This window comes from Monopterus albus, unplaced genomic scaffold (assembly GCF_001952655.1).
Source record: "Monopterus albus unplaced genomic scaffold, M_albus_1.0 scaffold269.1, whole genome shotgun sequence".
In the NCBI taxonomy this organism is placed as follows: domain Eukaryota; kingdom Metazoa; phylum Chordata; class Actinopteri; order Synbranchiformes; family Synbranchidae; genus Monopterus; species Monopterus albus.
Window position 1 is genome coordinate 692722 of NW_018128149.1, and position 20604 is coordinate 713325.

The following is a 20604-nucleotide window of genomic DNA, read 5'->3' on the forward strand; positions in this document are numbered from 1 at the left end:
AGTAAAGCAGGTTTCACTTTTTATTAAAATTTGCTCTGTTGGCCTATTTGATCCAGGTCTCGACATTGGTACTTTCATTATGGAAGACTTTCTACTGCTACCTCGCCAGGTTTCAGAGGGAAAGTCACTTTTCACTCACAGTATTTTATATACATATCTGGATGTCTATGTATTTAAAAACTGTATTGTGTGATGAATTTCTATACACTAACAGACCACACAAGTTGTAATGAACGGCTGTTTCTGAACGTGTTAGGAGATAAGGTCAGGACCACTATGAGCCCTCGTCAGAAAAACACTGGTTAATCTGCCACCAAGAGAAACGACCTGTCCTCGCCGATCAATGCCGACCTGACTATGAGAGGACGACAGACAAAACAACTGCAGGCACGGTTTCCTCAGAATTCAATTAAGGCCTTCAGCATGAAGTGGGACCTATTTTTATCTGCCGAGAGTATTTTTAGCAGCAGCAGGGCAGCTCTCTGCAGATCTCACTTACACAGCTTTAATATTTTACAGTCAGGCTGCTCAGCCAGAAAATACTGGTGAGCTGTTGTGGAGCACGGCAGACATCATCCATCCACACACACACACACCGGACAGGTTTTAAAGGATTCGGGCGTTTTGAACCTGCTGTGGGGGCGGTGACTCTATCTAGCACTGATTTCACTGTCATGACAACTCATGTTAAACGGCACCCTGGCGTCAGTCTGTGAGAGAGCGCCGAGTAATGGTAAATGGACTGTATTTATATAGCGCATTTTTCACAGTGTGTTGCACTGGCCAAAGCGCTTTACAGGAGATCATACACCATTCACACAAACATTCACACACTGATGACGACAAGGTTTCCACACAACGGCGCTAGTCAAGCCACCGGGAGCAATTCGGGGTTCAGTGTCTTGCTCAGGGACACTTAGGCATGCGGGGAGACCGGGAGTCGAACCACCAACTTGCTGGTCAGAAGACGACTTGCCCTACCTTGTGAGCCACAGCCACCCACCTGACGTCAGTCTGACCACTTCTCACATTGCTCTCTGAGTCAGAAGGAAGCTAACACAGCACACAGCTGCCCGCCCCAGCCATGACCACTACCTGCATCCGGGGCACCCTGCCGGCTGACAAGGCAGGTCAGCTGCTGCATTCATCTGTCACCCGCCGTACGCTGTCTACGCAAATCATCCCTCTGCTCTGTTTGTTAGGGAGGAGACAGGCTGGCTGAGATGGATCGCTGCACAAACAAATGTTTGTTCTGCCCTTCGCAATCCCAGTCTACATCACCAGTGTGATGAGAAATTGTGGTTCATCTCTTCTTACTTTCAGTTGATGGTGGATTTATTACTGTGTGTCCATTAGTTTTTTTTTATTAATTGTTCAGATATTTTACAATGAAGAGCCAAGTTTTGTTCTTTTTGTTTTTTTGTATAATCACTACAGTTTGTGGCAAACACCAGTGAACCTCCAGACAGACTGTACGTGTGTGTGTGTGTGTGTGTGTGTGCATGTGTGGGGACCAGCTGTTCACCAGTGAAAGGCCAAACTGGGAGCACTGGGTGTGAAAGTGGTGAAAAGCAGGGAAGGATAAAAGGATGGATGCAGAGACAGACAGACAGACAGAGAGAGAGATGGCAGTGTGCTGGGGTCAGAGGTCAGGTGGAGGAGGCGGGTCTCTACACTCAGTTGTGGACATGGGTCACCAAGCTTCTGATTATCCACCTCCTACCTCCAACCCCGCTTCAGTTCTACATCCCTCCATCCTCAGACTGGTGGGGGTGGTGGGGGGGATTAAACTGCAGACTCATCAGAAAAAAAAGGAAGAAGAAGGAGCCCCACGGTGGGGGCAGCATTAATGAGAGAAGGATGGAGGGATGAAAGCAGGGAGGGGAAGGGTCACATGATTTATTTAGAGTTGGAGGGGGATTAAGACCAAGAGCTGCCACCTGAACCACACACACAGAGTCCCATGGGGCCCAGGGCGCCGGGTTTGAAAGGATGTTAATTGTTGCCAACACGACTTTAATCAGATTTCTGCTTCCACCCTCATCACACACACATGTAGACATGTGCACACCATCCTGTCCCATGGGGTGTGTGCATGTGTGTGTAAATCGGGTTTTGGTGTGGAGGTGTGGTCATTAGTGCCAAGCCACATATGCTGCCCGCCGCCCGAGGGAAAACCCCTGGGACACACTCACAATTAAACACACACTCATGGAGCTAGACACACAAGAAGGCACCGACACACAAAATCATAAGGACACAGCAACAGATAACCAAGAAAGTCATCCAGATAAATACAAACACACACCAAAAGACGCACATGCACAAATGTAGATGCTAGCACAAAGAAACACTTGCAACAAAAAGTCAGACACATTAACACAAACAAGTACACACTAAGAAAAAAAATTAAGACAAGAGACAAATGTACACAAAGATAAACACTATTAAGACACATCAACATAAACACTGTGCATACAAAGATACAAATACACACAGTGTCACACAAGGACAACTTTTTCAGGTCGGGCTCAGGTCGGGGTCAAGGGCTGGGGCCTGCATCATATCAGTGAGTGTCCTCCCAACTATAGAAAGAACAACATGTGCCTGTGTGTGGAGGGCCTCTGGGGACCCTGATGAATAAATATGGTGAGATGAAGAGAAACTCTCTCTCTCTCTCTAGTCTGTCCCTAGCTCACTCTACCCTTTTTCCACCCCTCCCCATCATTAAATTAATGAAGACATTTATCTCTCCTCCATCCCTCCGTACATTAAAATAAAACCTCATTCTGTTGACTCAGTCTATCCATCACTCCTCCACTCGTCCTCTCTTTCTTTGCTCCTTCTCATCCTCTCATTCCTTTTACCACTTTGCATCCTTGTTCCCTTCTTCCATCCCTTTCCCCACATTCCTGTCGCCTCCTTTCTGCTCTTACGCTTTCATTTTTTTGTTTCTTCCTTCTTCTCTCCCTCAGTGCCTCTCTCTCTTTTTTAAACTTCTCCTTTCCTTTCCTTCTTTTCTATCCCCCCCAACCTGTTTCCTTCTGCCTTGGCTCCTTACCCCATCCCTCCTCAACCTTCCCTTGTTCTCTTCCTGCATCTTCTTCACTCCTTCCTTCTCTTACCCTCACAAATCTGATTCTCTTCCTCCTCAGAGCATCTGTAACTGAACAGTATAGATGGCAGTTAGATAAGAGCATTGCTAAATGATCTAAATGTGTCTATTTCATGTGTTGTTATAAATAAATCAACCTGTGTTTACTACATGATTCCTGTAAAGTGTGACAGCCTTTCCTGTTTATTTTATAGGTTTCTCCTGTGCTTCCAAATTACATGGAAACATTAACACAATGTGAAGACACCACCTTTGACTCTGAGAGGTTAAAACGGCATTTTCCCCACTGTCTGACATCTGTCAATAGAGATCCATCAGATAATCGAGCCAATAATCAGCTGATTAATCAGGTCCTATTTCCACTCATTTACTCTGGGCTTTACCTTCCCCTCTGTTTGTGACGGTGCGTCTCCAGATGGCTTTAGGTGGATCAGTCCGAGTCAAGTCCTGGGCTGATTCTTATTCCTTACTCCGCCCCTGCCTCCATCTCCTCCTCTTACATTTCTCATTAACTCTCTCCCCCAACACACTGGGCCTCAGGCAACACATATGGCAGTCTCGCTTCCACATCATTAAATAAAACACACACACACCAACCGGTGACCCCCTGTTGCCGCTTCCTCGTGGAGACGAGGTCCTGTGACTCGTTCCCCTCCAACCTCTTCCTATTATTGTTCTCTTTCTTCTCTTCCTTCCACTCAAGTCTCTCCTCCATCCTCACACTCCTTCCTCCTCTCTCTCTCTCCCTATCACATTAACTGCTCTGCTCGGTCACCCCATTTTGCTCGTATTTACTCGCTCTTCCTCATGTCTCCCACTTTCTATCCACAAAAAAGTGTGTGTACAGAGATGGAGGGAGGGCGAGGTGGGGATGGGGATTGGGGGGGTTGAATGAGTGGTTTCCACAGCAACGCAGCCACACTGCCGCAGTGGATATGTAGGGGTGGTGGAGAGGATGAGAACGAAGGAGTCTACGAACGTGTGTGCATGTGTGTGTGTGCTATGCTGACAAACTTGACTCCTGCAGTCAAGAGAGTGAGTGCATTAAGGAAAAGGAGAGGAATGAAAGGAGAGCGTGGATGTGTGCCCGTTCTTGTTGTGTTTGTGTGCGTGTGTGTGCGCACGCTCGAGCGTGTACGTTCCTCTCTGTCAGGAGCGCTGCTGCAGTGTTGATGGCAGAGACACTGCCAAAGTCAGCTCACTTTCTCTGTGTCTGCTGTCACCATCATGACTTTAATTAAATGTAAGGGCCCACACACACACAGAGCGGAGTGTGTTGTGAACAAAGTGCAGAGCGGCATCGTGCGCTCAGCCACAACTGCTGCTCGTTCAGTTTTCAGTTCTGTCAAGAAGACTGGTCTGCTCCAGTAGAAACATTCAGCTACAGCAGGTGCCCTGTGTCAACCATTTATTCCATGGCTCTCAAGTTGACTTAAAGCTTGTGCACCAGATTCTTGTGGTTGTCTTATAATAAAGACATTTGTTGTAGAGTCACCCTGGCCCAGGAAAAGATCAGTTCAAAGAATCACTGAAAGACCAGAGATTCACGTTCATGAGGAGTGCACGGAAACGTCTGACCTGTATAAACATTCAGCGAACTCGTCCTTAACACCTGCACTAAAAAACCCTTAGTGTCGCAGTCCTAAAGAACCATCTGAACAGCTTAATAACAAAATATAGCTAAAAGCTCTTTTATTTTAGGAGCTTACTGTGAATGTGGGATATGTCAGTGAGGCTGGAAAAACAGGCTCCAAGGAGGGAACAGGAAGGAGGGAGAAAAGGTCAAAGGTTGCTGGGATGGCAGGACAAGCAGCACTGGAGACGAGGGATTGTGGAACAGAGCTGAAAAAGGATGACCTGTGTGGTGGAGACCTGGTTGTTGAGGCCTCGGTGACTGACCTGACTCTACAGGAAGAAGTACAGGAAACACTGACCAGATTATTTCCATGTAGATAACTCAACTCAACTTTATTTATAAAGCACTTTAACACAGCCAAGGCCAACAAAGTGCTTAACATAAGAAACAATTCAAAACATCTAAAAACGTGACAACTACATTATTAAAATACCAATAAAATAAAATAAAAGAACCAACATAGCAAAATAACAAAATACTATCAACCAAAACACAGCCAAAACAGAGTCTCATGGCATATCAAATGCCAAGGCATACAAATGAGCCTTCAAGTAAGTTTTAAAGATAGCCAACGAGGGGGCCTGCCTGATGTAAAGGGGCAGCGCATTCCATAGCTTAGGAGCCACAATGGAAAACGCTCTGTCCCCTCTGAGTTTACGCCTAGCCCTCAGTACCTCCAGCAAGAGCTGGTCAGCTGATCTGAGGCACCAGGAGGGACTATAAGGAAATAAAAGCTCAGCAAGGTACAATGGAGCAAGACCATTTAAAGACTTAAAAACAAATAAAAGAATCTTAAAATGAATCCTGAAAGACACTGGAAGCCAATGAAGGGATCTTCTTCCTGAACCTTTAGAGGGGGAGCCAGTGACGACTGGCTGACTCCGACATAAAGAGCGTTACAGTAATCCAAACGCGATGTAATAAAAGCATGGATTACTGTCTCAAAGTGCTGGTGTGCAAGGAAAGGCTTTACCTTTGCTATCTGCCTGAGGTGGAAAAAACTAGATTTCACAACGGCATTAATTTGGCGATCAAACTTCAGACCAGAATCAATTTTTACGCCCAAATTCAGGATCGTCTGTTTCTCGTACTGCTCCAGGTGACCTAAGTCAACTGAGGGTGGGTCACCAGACTTATTTGGGCCAAACACCATTACTTCAGTCTTTATCTCATTAAGTTTTAACAAGTTTAGCGTCATCCAGTCCTTAACGTCATCAAGACACGCCAATAAAAGCCTAATTGAAAAGTTATCCTTCCTCTTTAGCGGCATATAAATCTGAATGTCATCAGCATAACAATGAAAAAGGGCACCATGCTTTCTCAGGATGGAACCAATGGGCAATAGATATAATGAGAACAGCAAAGGCCCCAGAATCGATCCCTGCGGAACCCCACAAGACAGTGGGGATGACGAAGATTCAACGTCAGCAATGCCTACACACATGGACCTGCCAGACAAGTAAGACCTAAACCATTCCAGTGCAGTGCCCCTAATGCCCACGACATCTGTAAGCTGGGGTATTAAAATACTGTGATCAACCGTATCAAAAGCCGCAGTCAAATCCAACAGGACCAGGATCACATAATCATCAGCATCGGTTGCCAAGAATATATCATTAAAAACCCTTAATAAGGCCGACTCTGTACTATGTAAAGTTTTAAAACCAGATTGGAAGACCTCCAGGACATTGTGCTCTTCTAAAAAGGACTTCAACTGAATATAAACCACCCTCTCTAATATCTTAGAAATAAAAGGGAGCTTAGAGATTGGCCTAAAATTAGTTAAGACCAAAGGGTCCAAACCTGGTTTCTTAAGTAGGGGTTGCACTACTGCATGTTTAAAACATGCAGGAACAACACCAGACGACAGACTACTATTAATGATAGCCAAGACCAGCTTACCTATACACGGAAAGACCTCTTTAAAAAAACGCGGGGGAATAACATCCCGCGGAGAGCCAGACAGTTTAATCTGACTAATCATTTTCTCCAAAAAGGCTAAAGTTACAGGTTCAAATGCATCAAAAACGGCCACACAAGGGGCCAAGCCCAAGGGGTCAGAGACAGTGGCTGTACCCAGAGCCCTCGCAGCAGCAACCTTCTCAATAAAAAACTAAGAAATTATCACACACCTCAACAGAGGCTTCCAGGCAGACAGGCTGTGCAAGATTTAACACTGGCCCAATTGTTTTAAATAACACACGTGGATTGTGACTGTTTGATGCAACATCAGCCAAATATTATCTCTTAGCTTTTTTAACAGTCCTTTGATAATTGTGCCAGCAATCCTTTAAGATTTGAAAAGAAACCTGTGGTCTGTCCTTCTTCCACCTCCGTTCAGCTTTACGGCATGCTTGCCTAGCCGCACAAGTCTTGGTGCCAAACCATGGTTCAGGCTTAGCTTTATTAGCCACGTCGAGTAGGGGCGTACGACCTACCCTCCACACAAAACAGGCCAGCCTCAAATACAATAGGCATATGGTCAGAGAAAACATTTACACCAATATCAACGTCTGACACAGAGACACCATTGGAGATAATAAGATCCAACGTATGCCCCTGTTCATGCGTTGGACCAGACACCCATTGCACCAAGTTAAAAGCATCAATAATAGCTAAAAAGTATCTTACCAACGGTTTATCGGGACAACACACATGTATATTGAAATCACCTAGAATAAGAAACCAATCATAATGAGGCATGATACCAGCCAAGAAGTCAGAAAAGTCACTCACAAAGTCCTTATTATACTTAGGTGGCCTATAAACAACCACACACAGAACAGGGTCTGAGCAGCCCCCTCACATACAGTCATTTCAAAGCTGGAAAATGTAGGTAAAGGTAGAGCACACAGCCTACATTTAAAATGCTTGATGCTTGATAAAGGCCTTGAGCAAACATGAAGCTGACATTCAGGAAATACTGGATGAAGGGACAGTGGTGAACATGGTGCAGCCAGAAGGAAAGGGCATTAGCAGGGTCAACAGAGTTCCCCTGGTAACCTCATGGCACTAAGACAGAGAGAAACAGGGGTGTGCTTTCTTCTTCGTTTTCCAAGCAGTGCTATAGTGCCACCAAATTCAAGCTGCTACTTCAACGTGAAAAAGAAAAATTTCCTCTAGAGCCAGTGCCGGGTTTGTCCGTTCTGGGCTCCTGGACACACACAGCGGCCTCCGTGAAAAGTGACCTGCTCCCTGTGTTTATAAAAGGCTCATTCTAATTACACACTCATAAAAAGAGTAGTAGTATATTCTGCTAATAGATCCCTCTACATTTTACACACTGTACTTTTAAAGCATCAGTAATAATAATCTAACGAGATCATACTGTAGAAAAATACACACAGCAGACACTGTCCTGAGTTTACTATTATTTTCAATTAACAACTTGTAACTGTGTTTTTTATTAGTACTCAGACTATGTGAATACCACCCCCACCACGGCTTTAATTGGCTTGTGTGTGTGTCTTATCCGATAGAGATTCTACTTCCTCCATCGCTGTTTGGACCTCAGCATCAATTTAATCTCCTACTGTTTCTACTGTCAGGAGGAAATACAGAGTCACACACACACACAGACAAACCGAGGCACAGCCAAAGTGTAAAATGGCCAAAGGCGCTTCCATCTTGCTGTGTGTGTCCTGAAACAGGCTATCTCAGTCATGGTGCGCTGCAGGAAATGGATTTAGACGTGTGCACAGGAACACACACCTGCAGGCTCAGAGCTCCCAGCAAATGAGAGTGAGACGCCCAGGTGTTCAGTAACAGAGGGGGTGACAATGAAAATGAGATTTTGTTGTTTGCTTTGTTTTTGTTGCAGAGAGAACAGCTAGGGAGATTCTGGCTGTAAGATGCAGCATGATGCCTCCAAACTGCCCCCTGCCCTCCTGAGCTGCAGCTCCCTCCTCTGACAGGGCTGAAAACTGCAGCTGCAGGAAACACTGTCTGCTGCCTTCACAGGCCAAATCACCATAGAGACCCTTAAAACAGAATTTAAATCTGAAGCAACACAGTTAGAACAACCTGCTCCCGACAGTGTAAAAATAAAAAGAGTTGAAAAAAGCTGAGATGAAAATAAACAGAAACCAACTCAGGATGCAGACATGACTACTGCCTCCTTTCTAGACAGTGAAATACACACACAGGTACATACAGGTGCACCGGTACAAGATGACGTTTTCTTAACCAGCCTTTACACACAGACACAGATGGAGCGGTGGTGCTGTGATCCAGCCGCTCTTTGCATTTTAAAGCATGTATTATTGATTGGAACGAGCGGCGGTGAAACGAGTGCGATACTACAGCTTTGTTCGAGGCCAAAGGAGCAAGTTGGACACTTAGCAGACTGGCAGGAGGGAGAGAGGAGCGAGGGACACAGGGAGAGAACGAGGACACATGCTCCCAGTGCTGGCTTTCATACTGTGTTGTGTGGACCAATTTCAGTTGTGTACCAGTGGTGAGAGGACCTGGTGGCATTGTGAGGACACTGGTTGGTCCTCACCCCTTCAGACTTGGCCTTAGGGTTCAGGTTAGGATCTGTTTTGGGTCAAGGTTAGAGCTGAGGGTTAAGCCAACACCACTGAGACTAGATGCAGCCCTGTCTATGGCTTTTCAGCTTATTCAGTCTGTTTAATTGGCAGCAGAAAGGCCGCTCTGATTGGCTGTTCAGCTCTGCAGATCATCCCTTTCTTCTTCCACAACCAAAACACTGAAGGCTGACAACACCAGCACCATTTGTAACTTCTTATCAAACATATTCTCAACTAGAAGCAGCTTTAAACCATCTGGGGTGAAGGAGAGCTTGAACAGTCCAAGGTTTGCCTCTGTCCCTTTCTAAATGCCAAATACAGACTAGGCCACCTGCTGGTCGGGGGGGGTTATGACGCCGAACATGCATGCTAGTTGGCGTCTGGCTGTGGTTGGTGTGTTCAAGTGCCACTTTCTGGGCCACACAAGGAGACACAACAGTCAGCCTGTGCCACTGTTCTTTGATGTGGGCTTGGTGCGTCCCTACCCTCATAACTATAGCAGTGTGTGTGTGTGTGTGTGTGTGTGTGTGTCCCAAGTGGAAATCAGCAGTTAAACCTTGTCGACAGGCCAGGCTTCCTGAGTGGCTGAACACCCCGTTGGACAAATCAGCCTGTCACTGACCTGTTCATGCACAGATCTGTGTGTGTCCTGACATTTGTAGCAGTGTGCAAGCCAACTGCAGAGCACAGGTGGACTTCAGGGTTTTCTTTAAGGGCATGACAGAAAGTAACTGTCATCCTCCAATACACACAAACGCCTCAGTCCAAAGTCTAACAAAGGAACAAAACGTCACGAGTATCTGCAGCAAAGTAGAAAAGGTCCAGCAATAACCTGCCCTCACACTGGCGCCTCAGTTTTTATACCAGTAATAATATAAACAGTTAGAGGTTATAGGGCTTCTCTGGGGTTTAATTTAAATGCCAGTTTAACACCTGTTTCAGCATCATGTCAGTCAAAGCATTAAAGTTAAATGGGAAACCAGCAGCGACAAAAAGCCTACAATGTTTCATAGCGCGTATTTTTCGAGCACTTCTCAACAATAATTAACAATTTCTACTGATAATTAAATTATTTCAAGACAAATTAAAAATGATAAAGTCATGAGTTCATGCATGTTTTAGCCAGACGCCTTGACGTGTCCACTCTGCATGGATGAGCTGCTCAGCAGCGGCAGCACTACAGAGGCACCTGGCCTCTGGCAGCACAGCCTGCTGTCACAACACTGTGTTAGCTTCAGTGTCGCCTGCAGCCGCGTGCAGGCACACTGAGACCTACAGCAGCCAGGAGGCAACGTTTAAGGTGGTTAACTGCACATACAGGTGATTTTTCCAACAAAATTCATATTGTGTATCAGAGAAAAGACTTTGAGGCCTATCTTATTAGCGCATTAGCAAGTGTGATAAGAGGTCAAAAACTAATGTTACGTTGTACATACGAGATTTCTTGCTCAAGCAGAGGCAAACGCACAACTGATAAGGCTGCTGTTAGCAGAGCTTACCAATGTACTGTATTTAGAGCTGACAAACATGGCAAACATTGATGCCACGTTACTGACACTTGAGTCCACGCCCCCTACTCACTCACTCCTAGTTTTAAATCTGCTGGGAGAGCAGAGTGTGGGTGTGTAGTTTCCCTTTACAAGGTCCAGGAACAGCAGCAAGTTGTGTCCAGCTTTAACAATGTGGGCAGAAACGACTAACTAAATTACACAGTAGCAGCACTAGTCACCTCCTACACGTACATGGTTTCAAATTCCCAGCATGCATTTAACGTGAGGGTCAATACAGTGAGCCGAGGACACACACGCGGATACAAATGGAGGGAGAGAGAGTGTGTGTGTGTGTGTGTGTGTGTTCTGACAAGAGTTCAGTAGCTCCTGCTCCATCACTCCGCAGCCCAGCACCTCCATCCAGTCGTCCTGGAAACGCACTTCCATCTCAAAGGAGGGGTGAGTGAAGGGGAAGTAACAGTCGACCCATCTGACCTCCAGATCTGAGGGGGCAGGAGGAAGAACAAGAAGCGGAAGAAGAAAAGGGGGAGGAGAGTGAAAAGGAGAACAAATCAGTGAAGTGAAAAGCTAAACTCCTCTAACAGGTCATGAGACTTCCTGATGTCGTCTCACCTTCTCCAAACAGGTGAGTGACGAGTCGAGTCAGTGTGCGCTTCAGGTCAAACTCCACCAGCTTCACGGCTTCCAGCGTGTGCATCTCCTGTTTGTGAGGCGTCCTTCGACCGCCGCTCTCAAACAGAGACAGCTCCTCCCCATTCTTCACCTTAGAGAAGAGCTGAGGCCGACAAAACATCTGTCACTCATCCTGGCCTGCAGCTACAACCTGCAGCTCCACACAAAGCTGCAGCAGCATGTGGGTTTTAAATCAGAATCGTCAAAATCAAGCATCAAAATACACTTAAAGAACTAAAAGCAGTGTCATAAAATATCTGTTGAGGACACAGTACAATATTTACTTCTGGATGTTGGGGGGGCAGAAGCGTGAAGTGACAACAGAAATACTTCAAAACTGTACTGACACACTACTTGAGTACGTAGTATTTTCATGATGTGAACTCTCACACACACACACACACACACACACACACACACACACACACACGGGGTGCTGTACCTCATGGCTGGAGAAGAGTCGGACTCCCTCCATCTGGTGGAAGACGGGGTAGTGACTGGCATTGATCTCATCCCGCCGGTAAACGTCTCCAGCCAATAGGAACGCATCCAGACCAGACCTCACCATCTCGCTCTGGTGGGCGGAGGTGTGTGCGCGGAGCATCGTTGTTCTAGTTGTAAACGCAATCACATAAACAGGTTTAGTGACATGCTGGTGATTAAATTAAAAAATACTGCTTAGATTTTTATCTTTTTAAAGTCTAGAGTTCACAAACTATGACCAGCAAGACCAGTTTGACCAGCAGGAGTTTTTGGATGCTGACTATAACATGCTCAGAAATAAAAAGGTGAAAAGAAGAACTCAAAAGACCAATAGTGAAGAAAACTGATTTTGGTCAAACTGGCATTTTGGACAAAGTTGCTGTTTGCTAGCTGACTGAAGAATCCTGGTCTCTGTCCAAAATCCTAACACTCTAGTTGTCTGTGATGTGAATCCTGATTCCGAGTGTGAGCTTATCCACTATACTGTGCTGTCAAACAATACAACAACGAAAAAAACCTACAACACAATGCTCCACATTCTCTATAGGCACAAATGACCACTGTGCTACACTGACACTAAGCAGCAGTTCTGTTACCACTGCATGGAAATGCATTAGGTTTAACAAAGGCTTCTCTCCATACACTGTTGTATAGTAAAAGTGACATGGACACACAGTCGCTCACTGGTCCTGCAGGAAGGACATGGCCACAGATGCATTGTGGGTGGAGAGCAGTGTCACTAACCTGTTCAGGTAGTAGTTGTCTCCAGGTTTCCTGCTTGGGTGGTCGGGCGGGATCAGCAAGCTGTCATTCAAATCAAACAGCCAATCAGATTCACCGCAGCAGCTGCTGCTGCAATAACTCATCATAAAGGTAGGTCATTTTTTTAGGGCTACAGAAATATGGCATGTTTAATGACTGAGTCTCCAGATGTGGCATATGTTACATTTCAGTGCTTTTACAAACCCAGGCAGTCATCCTCCCTTTAATCTGTCTATCCATTAATTTATATAGTTGTAAGAGATGTTCATTTTGATGAAACAAATAAAAGTAAAGCACAAATAAGCCACAAAGAAAGCACAATAATTCTGCCTCACACCTAAAGCTTATACTGTGTAACCTGCCAGTGGAGCTCATCATTAGTCAATCCATCCATCAATCAATCCTGAAGCTGCCGACCTGTCAAAGTTCTGCTCCACAGTCACCACGGGGCTCAGGTTGTCATGAACGGAGAACAGTGGAGTGCCCCAGCGGCCAGTGTAGGCACTGTGGAGGGCAGACAGAAACAGAACGGTATGAAACGCCCACGCTCAGAAGGACTGGGGCGCTGTCCTAACGGCGTCACCCGATAACACACTCAGTGACATGAAATCGTGGTATTTTGTAAGGAAACAACATTTTCAGCCGTCAGACAGTGACGACATCCTGCCGGGTGCGGTGATCCCCCGACTTCTCCTCCACTTTGAGTTTGACGTGTTTGGCTCTGAACAACTATCAGATGGATTTTCCCAAAGTATGGCTGAGACATTCATGTTTATTGAAGGATGAACAACTTTGCTGATTCTCTAACCTTTCGCCTAGCGCCACCATCATTTTGTCATGTTACTTTGTTTTAAAAGAAGCTTCTCTTTATTCGTACTCTCAATAAGATCTGTTCAGTTGGTACCTGAAAATACAATGCGAGCTAAGCACTTTTTATCTGACTCACAGGCTGCAGCCATCCTAGCCTTGCAGGAAGTCCCTAAGACACTGTGGGCTACACACATTGATGATATTGGCCTCATCAATGATTTGCATTAGTTGTAATTACTCCCAAATCTGATCACAGGCCATGTAAACAACTATACTTTCTCAAAAATAAAAAGTAGCTATTGATGTCATCATTCCAATGTTTGAATCTCTTAAAGAGGCAGGAATAATTGTACCCTGTGAGAAATCCCCTGTGCGCACCCCTTGCTCCCTGTAAATAAAAAAAAGTAAGAGATGAAGGTTAACCTATAGAATGAAGACTTGTGCAGGACTTGCAAGCAGTAAATGCTGCAGTCAAGCCTTGAGCCACTTGTTTTGCTAAAAGGCACAGCTTTATTGCAATATGTTATACTCTTGCAGAACCTGGCTGAACATAAAGTTAGTCTCTTTAAACTGCAGTTAACCGACACTGGGACTACCTGACTTGACCAGACCTTTCACACAGACTGTGGATGAGAAAAATGCATGTATGACATCTGTTCTCTTGTAGGAACAGGGTGGACAACGTCCTGTTGCCTATTTCTTTGCTAAACTGGCTGAAGGAAAATCTGTTACCATTTACAATAGTGTAAAACCCTGTCCAGCGTTCTTCCTTAGATTTTCAACAGGTGAAAGCAGTTCTCCCGGGCCCCAGCCTTTGAACCTCTACATGATCTGCAGCCAAGGACTGGGTCGTGATAAAAGAGCTCTAGCGGAGACACTGAAAGTCCAAGCGCTGGCAGGAACCATTTGAAGTCCTGATGACAACGCACACAGCAGTTAAGGTAGCAGAAAGAGCAACCTGGATTCATGTCAGCCACTGTAAGAAGGTGCTAGAGATGACATCTGAGTACCCCAACCCAGCACACTTACTCACACACCCTGATTAAGTGAGGTTGCGTTGAAACAACACAGCAGCAAAGTGTGAGCCAAGCGCCGCTTCCTGCTGCTCCGATGAAATACATGTGCACGCACATGCTTGTGCCTGGCCATTCAGCTCTGCTCTCACCAGTTCCATTTGATTACCAATTCCCTATGTTTGTGAATGCCACAAATACACATTATATCCTAAGTTTATTCATAGTAAACACATAAATGCTACTAATATGTGGTGGAGATTTGCTAACCACAACATTGCAGCTATGGTTATAGCTATGAAATTGAGTAATTGTTATGTGTGCACGCACATGCTTGTGCCTGGCCATTCAGCTCTGCTCTCACCAGTTCCATTTGATTACCAATTCCCTATGTTTGTGAATGCCACAACAGATGGTTTTATAGGTGTAAGGAAGGAACTAACAGGCCTCAGGCTCACAGCCATGCAGGACCAAATGGTCTTAGATCAGTTAACAGCTTCACATTGAAATGATGTTTTTGACCTCCCAGCCAACACAGCCTCTCTCTCTCATCAACTGCTTATAGCTCAGACAACTCTGATTCTGGGGATTCAATGCTAGTATAGGCCTATTATTGTCATCCTCCTCTTTGTTTGTGCTTCATGATTGTATCACAAAAACAGTATATTTGGTTTTTCTTCTAGGTTATAATGATTTATCTTAAACCTTTTCGGTGTGATAAGTTTGATATGTTCCTAAGAAGACTTTTGTATGGACTGTTGTGATTAATGTTTAATCAAGAGGAGGGAGTGTGGTGGCAGTTTTTATAATAGCACCCTTGAGGTTCTTTAGCTGTGGCTTTCATGTCATTGTATGCCATCATTTGTGTGGTTGTGACCCCAGACCGTTTAATGCATGGTTGTAAACCTTTGTATGTCCTTGTGGTTGCCAAACTAGATGTGACCTGGGACCAAAGGGCTGGTATCCTGTTGCGAATTGTATCCTGTTTCCTTTATCTGTTTGAGCATCTGTCTTCTTTGTTGTATGCTGAGTATAAGAAGGGCTGTCACACTCTGTTCATTGAGCTTCCCTGTAACAGACTGTATTAGACACTCTGTTCAGAGAAACAGAATAACTTTCAGAACTGATGTTAAGCATTTATTTTACACTCACCGAGCGTTAAAAGATAATTTTTCCACAACAATTTGACAAAAGATGCTATTAAATTCTTTCAGTTTAATCTAAATCTGAATTGTGAGAAACCAAGTGTGTTAGACCGTGGTTACGTACTGTATAATTACTGTTTGCACACCTAAACATAACTTTCCAAGCCACATTTAACTTAAAACAGATTATTTTTTAGGGTTGGGGTCATAATATATGGATCAAAATATGCTATCAAATTGTTACAACTACTTTCTTCATGTTTTAAGTTTCATGGAAATCTGCCTCAAAGAGAGAAGAAAAGCTGCAGTAATGAAAAGTTTTCATCTAGTCTGAAAATCTCCCAGCAGTCTTCAGGTGCTGCCGCCCTGCTGCTGTCACAGCATTCAGGCTTTTCTAAAGTTCACAACCTGTGAAATAGCAGAGTCACAAACCGCTGTCAGACCACACACTCACTGACTATTTAATGACTTATTAAAGCAGCAGTAATGTACTCACTGCTGTGTGCGCACTGGTTTTATATGGCAAGCGTGGAATATATCAGCAGTACAACAGCATTTCACTGCTGCATACAGTGCAGCAAACCTCTACACCTGACCGTCCCTGAAGACAGTGAGCCTGCAGACAGTCAGTCAGCAGTCTGAGCTCCAAAACAAGGAAAGGACACCGAAAAATACAGGACTTGGATATAAAGAAGAGAGAGAAGATGGTAGAAAGGATGACGATTAAGTCACAAAGACTCTGAGGATATCGAAACAGGGCGTCATCTCAATATAAACTCCTGATGTGTGATGAGTCATATATAAAGTAACTACTGCCTTCACTCTGCCGAGATTTAAAACATGTAGTTAAATTCATCAAGTGCAGGAAGTTTTCCAGGACGTTAACATTGCAGGAGGTGGCCAAAACAGGCAAAAAGAAACAAACGAGACTGTTTCATTCCATGATTGACTCTCCTGTTTGCTCTGCAGGATGCCAGTGAGTCTGGAAGTGTCAGCGGTCAGTGTTTGACACAGAGTCAAACAGGGTGGAGAGCTCCACCTCTGTTCAGTGCCTACCTGTAGAAATGGGCCTTGATCCGCTCCTTAATCAGCCACAGAGGGTGGTGGGCCTGGTTGTGCAGGTTGCGGCCAACCTTAGACAAGACCTTCGGTGTCACATTGGTGAAGTGGTCACGGGGGAAGGAGTGGCCCAGCACCTCCACTGAGTCCTGACCAACCACAGACTGACAGGTGGGGCCATCTGTGCTGACACGTCTGCATGATGTTGTGCTCCCATTGGCCAAGAGCGTTGACGGGCAGCACCGATGGAACACAGGTGGGGGCGGGGGCTGTAGGAAGGGACGAAGCAAGGACAGGGGGTTGCTGCTGAGTCTCATGACGATTGGTCCATGGAGCTGGAAAGACAGAGAAAGACACTGGAAGTCAGTACACTGGAGAACAGAGAAACAGACTAGGCGTGTTGCGACATAAAGGGGTATTTTAAAAATGAAATATTGACATCAAGTTAATAATACACATATGATAATACCATAAATAATCCAGAACCAGTAACTATCTGGTCCAGCTAAGCAGGGGACAGTACTGAACTTTAACACGAGGTCACCGTCCAGCAAAGAGGAGGCATCATATTCTTTATCTTTGCAGGTGAATTGGCACATAAAAGACATGTAATACCACTGGGTAGTCTCAGAGCTGGAAGGTGGACTTCTGGTCAATAGCGGGCAGCAACTCCTCATTATCACCTCATGAAGCTGATTCAACAACCAGCAGCAGCAGAGCAGTGGTGTGTGTGACCACCTGGTCAATCTCTCCTCTAGCTCTGGTTTTGGTCTCCACCAGCTCCTTCAGCCACTAAGGGCTCCACTGTGCTCTGGCCTCTGATTGGGTCTGTCTGCAGTTTGCTGCTGAGCAGGTCTGGGCACAGACTCGCTGCTCAGTCATCACATTTATCATTGTGCAGCTGACATCGGAGAGACAAAGATGCAGGACGTGACACCAGACCTGGTTCTTAGTAGGGCGGTCAGATATGAGGTGGGAGCTAAAACTGCCCCCCACCCCCCAGATAATTTCCTCCTATCAGCTGTAACTGTACTAACATCAGAAACAGCAGAGGTTCAAAGTGAGCAGAGTCAGCTTCTCTGTGCTTCTCTCCATCTTTTATACTTTGACAGGAAACAGGACCATCGCCCTTTTGTTCCCCTCAAATATCTGTCCATTGTGTCTCTCCTTCTCTCTCTCTCACTCACACACACACACACACACACACACACACACACAGGGATTATCCTTGAACAAGACGAAGGCTGTTGCATTGCAGTGGCATTGCAACAAAACAGATTACTGTTCCAAAATCCACAAAGCTTTTCCCTCTGCTCAGCTGCTGGTGTCATATTATACTGAAGTAGACAGGGCACAGCTGAGGTCGTAAACACATCTACACAGTACACAGTTGTTGATGGCTGCAGGTAAGTGTCAAGGTCAATCTGACTTCAGGACTAAGGCACTGTCTCTGAGGTGATGAAGCCCAAATAGCATGTTCATTACAGTACTGTCACATAGCACGCACTAGCTGCTGATGTCTTGTCGAAGAAAAGCAGTGAAATCACAAAATCCTTCCTCTGCGCAGCATCAGCGTGTTCAGTAAAGATCAAGGCCACTCAGCAATAATTTATCTTGTGTACAAAGTTCGTAATTTCTCCGAAGGCAAACACACTGGAAAGGTCATGCGCGGCAAAGGCCAAATTAGACAAAGAACCTCTGTGCAAAACAAAAAGGTGTTAACGGTGTGTCCTGCAGTATTTTACAATGGAGGTGGGTCACATTGTCTGGAACACCACCCAACACTCGTAAAAATGAACACACTTTTACTACCAGCCATGAGGAGCAGCCAACATTAGTTCAAACATTTCAGATCCACTCCCGATCCGATTCCGCTCAAAGATGGACGCTTAATAATTGATCATCTCTGACAGTACGCTGTGCGTCGTAGTCACTATGCAGTGACAGGCTTTCTGTGGGCCTGAGGGCCGCCCGCTTGTCCGGACACAATTCAGCAGCCCGTTATCTTACATGACCACAGAAGGTCATCTCCAGACAACACATACAGTAGCTGGAGCTGCAGGGGAGGCACATGACCCTGGTGTGCAGCTCGCTAACCGTTCAGACTAATGTCAAACTTGTGCCATGTGGAAACAGTGGACCGAATAGCCACGGGATCTTCCCTGGTTGTCTCCATCACGGCTCTTCTTCTTTCCTCTCTTTGGGACTGATCGTCTCCACAGCATGTGGTTATCACCATATGTCTGTAGCCACACAGGCACATATGGACGCCTACACACACGGACACACACGTAGAATAAATTCACACATTACATGCAATAAACTGCAGAGACCTGAAACTGAGCAGAACTTTACATACACATGGGGACGGAGACAGATGGATGATCTTAAACACGACAATCTGGATGAATGTGTGTTTGTTAGGAGTGCGATCTGGCACCAGACCTGTGCAGCGGCCACAGACCAACTGACCTGCTCCAACCCTAACCAAACTGTAGCTGGAGACGCAGGTGGTGCCGATGGGGCATTGGACTCGAGCTCTCAAACCACGTACTTTCTCATTAAACTTGCTGGTATTGTTACAAAGTTAACTGTTAAAAGCTGCTGAACAACTACACAGAAAATAATAAATGATCAAGGTGACAATGGAACCCAAAACTAAATTATTTAGGCTAAAAAGGCTAAAACTATTTTACTAAATGTTACCAACTTGTCAGCTGTTTCCTTTTCGACTAACATCTGCCTTACTGTGATTTTGACCATTAGCTCCGGAGCTAGCTGATGGAGGGTATGTAAACGTCTGACCCACTGGGAATGTGATGACAGAAATAACAGCTGACATAAATCTTTTTCTATACTTTTATTCTGACACTTCACATTCTGAAAATAAAGTACGGACACTAACTGACCTGAGACAGGGATGGTTTAAATCAAATCAAATCAAATTTTATTTGTATAGTGCCAAATCACAACAAAAGTCATCTCAGGACACTTTACAAAGTAAGGTCTAGACCTTACTATTATTACAGAGGGAAAACCCAACAAATCCCCCTTGAGCAAGTACTTGGCGACAGTGGAGAAGAAAAACTCCCTTTAACGGAAGAAACCTCCGACAGACCCCGGCTCTTGGTGGGCAGCTTTCTGCTTCGACCGGTTGGGGTAAGTGGATAGAGGAGAGACAAAAGAAGAAAAGCAACAAGACACAACAAACAATCAAACACTGGTCAGGTTGATGTGGCTGGTGAATGCTCATCAGAATCATAGAGCTCCAGAGCCAGGGCTACCTGCAGAAAGGTACAGGGAGAGAGAGAGGACACACTACGGGAAAGAGGAAACACAAAGTTAGTGATGTGTAATGGTGGCATATACTGTATAAGCATAAAGAGAGAGGAGAGGGGAGGGGAGGAGAGAAACTCAGAGCATCATGGGGCCCCCCAGCAGCCTAGGCCTATAGCAGCATAACTAAGGGAAAGCTCAGGGTCACCTGATCCAGCCCTAACTATAAGCTTTATCAAAAAGGAAAGTCTTAAGTCTAATCTTAAAGGTAGAGAGGGTGTCCGCCTCCCGAACTGAGACTGGGAGTTGGTTCCATAGGAGAGGAGCTTGATAGCTAAAGGCTCTGCCTCCCATTCTACTTCTGTGGACTCTAGGAACGACAAGTAAACCTGCACTCTGAGAGCGAAGTGCTCTGTTAGGATGATAAGGCTCTACGAGGTCTTTAAGATACAATGGAACCTTGTCATTAAGGGCTTTGTATGTTAGGAGAAGGATTTTAAATTCTATGCTGAATGTTACAGGGAGCCAGTGGAGAGAAGCTAATATGGGAGAGATATGATATCTCTTGCTAGTTCCTGTCAGTACTCTGGCTG

The 20604-nt window shown here is 45.3% G+C and overlaps 1 protein-coding gene across 1 annotated transcript in view; it reads right to left on the reverse strand.

Moving 5' to 3' along the window:
* The window catches only part of fars2 (phenylalanyl-tRNA synthetase 2, mitochondrial), a 119239-nt gene that overhangs the window by 65439 nt on the left and 33196 nt on the right, over positions 1–20604 (reverse strand). The window contains exons 3-8 of the mRNA XM_020621877.1: positions 16733–17070; positions 13126–13212; positions 12691–12750; positions 11906–12074; positions 11404–11566; positions 11142–11273 (exon numbers count right to left, since the gene is read on the reverse strand). Of these exons, the coding sequence (XP_020477533.1) occupies positions 11142–11273; positions 11404–11566; positions 11906–12074; positions 12691–12750; positions 13126–13212; positions 16733–17070 (949 nt within the window). The remainder of the gene's footprint in view (positions 1–11141; positions 11274–11403; positions 11567–11905; positions 12075–12690; positions 12751–13125; positions 13213–16732; positions 17071–20604) is intronic.